The 2,921-nt window shown below is 35.1% G+C and overlaps 1 protein-coding gene across 1 annotated transcript in view; it reads left to right on the forward strand.

Annotated features, from left to right (window-relative positions):
• LOC109587955 (uncharacterized) overlaps positions 1-2,893 on the forward strand; it is a 7,906-nt gene extending 5,013 nt beyond the window's left edge. The window contains exons 9-12 of the mRNA XM_020004163.1: positions 6-488; positions 1,334-1,515; positions 2,183-2,368; positions 2,600-2,893. Of these exons, the coding sequence (XP_019859722.1) occupies positions 6-488; positions 1,334-1,515; positions 2,183-2,368; positions 2,600-2,803 (1,055 nt within the window). The 3' untranslated portion in view covers positions 2,804-2,893. The remainder of the gene's footprint in view (positions 1-5; positions 489-1,333; positions 1,516-2,182; positions 2,369-2,599) is intronic.
• Positions 2,894-2,921: the final 28 nt, after the last annotated feature.

Raw genomic sequence — 2,921 nt, forward strand, 5'->3', positions numbered from 1 at the left:
AGTAGGAGAATCAGTGTTCCTGTGGGGAGGGAATAGGCCTGACTTACCTTCTGTTCATGATTCCCCACCGAAGAGGAAATTGTTGTCCACCATTGATAGACTGGAGTTTAGGACTGGTCATTGGTCCTCTCACGTCACCAGAGGAACTTCACCTCCTCTAGGAGCTATAGGATACTTCTGTACTACCAGAAACAATGACATCTTCTTTTTTGGCGGCTATTGTGGACACGACTTCTGCTATTATAATGACGTCAACTCATTTAACAGTTTAACATATGAATGGAGTAATATAATACCAACCAGTGATGCTGTAATGAAGAGAGGGTATGGTGGTATGATGTGTATGGAGTCTATGGGTACAGAATACCTATTTATGATAGGAGGGACTGGCTCTATACCCACTACATACCAATCACAGTATCAGTATATTCAGATTGGTAGGAGTCGTATTCGTACTAACGAACAGAATTTATTAAATTTATCAACAAGTAAGTATTTTATTAATTAATACATATATTAACAATCTATGCTCTTCTTGTGATGACATATTTTTCAATCATTATTTTTGTTACCATTTGCATATTAAGTAGGTGCATGTAAACATTGAAGGAGTGAGCATGAGCCATCATTGTATGAAGAGACAGTCGATTTGACTAACTAATTTTGAGTTACATCAGCTACATAAAAGTAAAAATACAAAATTCAAAATGAAGCCTTCAAGCATGGATGCATCCTACTCCACCTATTAATAATTTGTCCACATGGTCTAATTAAATTTATTGATTAACGTCCCTCACCAATGCTTTGTGTGGGTGAGGGACTAGGTAGTCTGGTTGTGTGTCATTCATTCATTCATTTAGTTTACTGAACTCTAATAATCATTTTACTCCATTTATGAATGATATTGTCAAATGTTGTCACATTGAGCCATAACTGACATGTATCTGTGCAAAGTGGAACAAAATGAAAATTTTAAATTGGTTGTTTTTAGCAAATTGCCAAATTTATAGCCATTATTTCTTGCTATACATGTATACGTACATGTATACATAGGTGTAGGAATGATTTGAAAGTTGGGGGGGCTGAAGGGGGTTGAACATAAAAACATAAACGGTACTGTCGTAAAGCCATGTAATACCATAAACAACTTGAAATAAAGCCATGTGATGGTATTTCTTATTGTTCATCTACCAAAAGTTGGGGAGCTAAGTCCCTCCTGCTAAAATGTTGGGGGGGGGCTTCAGCCCCCCTAGCCCCCCCTTTCCTACACCTATACATGATATTTGCAGTGTCATACTTAATAATTCTAATTATACTATCTATTTCTATTTAGGACAATGGATTATTCCAACTATTAGTGGTCAGTGTTGTCCTCCTACTAGTGCCTTTGCTATTCAAAAGATTTCTAATAATAAAGCTGTCATGTTTGGTGGAGGAGTGGCTAGTGATGATGGTAGAAGTGATATAGTTGTTAATACAGTCTATACATGTCAACTGGTGTCTGATACTACAATAGTAAGTTATCTTATTACTGTATGGGATGTATTTATTGCATGGATCAATCATGTTTGGACATTAATACATGTACATACGGGTATAGCTTGTAATTTGAAAAATGTATTTAAATGAGTATTACATGCAGATTTGGTTTAATAATTGATTTTAATGGAAACTGTACAATTATCACTAGTATTAACATAATTATTTTATAATTAAATGTACAAACTCTTAAGTACCGTATAAGATGATTTGTTGGCGGGAGTTTTTTTGGCGGTTTTGTGATGGCTAGCTTATTGGCGGATTTAATATTGGCGGTTTCTAACAATTTAATTATATCCCCACCCTTAGGCGGGGTTTTACTTAAGCGGTTGTAGTTCTTGGAGAACATTATTATCAGAGAAAGACTGTACCTTTTCTGGAAGATTGTATTCTTTATCACCTGGTTTAGAGACTGGCTTAAAGAAACATAGTAAAGTCATGTTAGCTAGCTGCTTTTAACCATGCTTTTAACTAAAATTAATGTGGGTGTGGTCACACGCATGAATTTTATTTTGGCGTTTTTATATAAATCCGCCAATCCGCCAATATAAAATCCCTGTCAACATTTCATCTTATACGGTACAATAGAACAGTGTACATGCATTAATACATTTTATAATATTGATTAATTCATTTTATCTAGCACTGGGAGAGTGTTAAGGGACCAGTAGTACCTGCTAGTGTACAGTGGCCTGTGAAGAGACGTTATTATGCTATTACTAGTATCATCAGTGACTCACCTACACTAGTAATGATAGGTGGAGATGGTAAGGGTCAACTAGTAAATGATAGTTGGTTACTGAATACTAGTCAGTACCAGTGGAGTAAGGTATGTGTATAATGTTATTAGTTTAGAGTGTACATGTGTGTGATACAGTGATTGTAGAGTAGTTGTCATGTTAATGTATTGTATTGTATTAATACCTTAGAAATACTCACTGTGTGCATGTACAGTACATGTACCTAATGCATGTACATGTATATTCCCTTGAATATTTGTAACATATTGTAAATACTGTTTACATGATAAAATATTACCATACATGTATTATTTCAACAGATTGTTCTACCTGAATCTGTTACTGGTAGATGGGCTCATTCCTTATCATCAATAATGATGAGTCCAGACTGTGTGTGGTTGGTGGTAGTGGGTGGGAAAGGAACACGTGAATGGAAAGATGTAGGAAGAGGATATGAGGAACCATTTTCTAACTATATCACTGATCCTAATATCACAATGTTAATAGAACTAGGTAAGAACTGAAGTATTTTGTATTGTATGTACTGTATAGAGGGATTTATTGGAGATACAACTTAAGCTTGAATACATCATTGCTGGTATTCCATAACATAACATGAGGGAATTATTATTGTGAATGAAC

Source organism: Amphimedon queenslandica, unplaced genomic scaffold, assembly GCF_000090795.2.
Source record: "Amphimedon queenslandica unplaced genomic scaffold, v1.1 AMPQUscaffold_12363, whole genome shotgun sequence".
Taxonomy (NCBI): Eukaryota; Metazoa; Porifera; class Demospongiae; order Haplosclerida; family Niphatidae; genus Amphimedon; species Amphimedon queenslandica.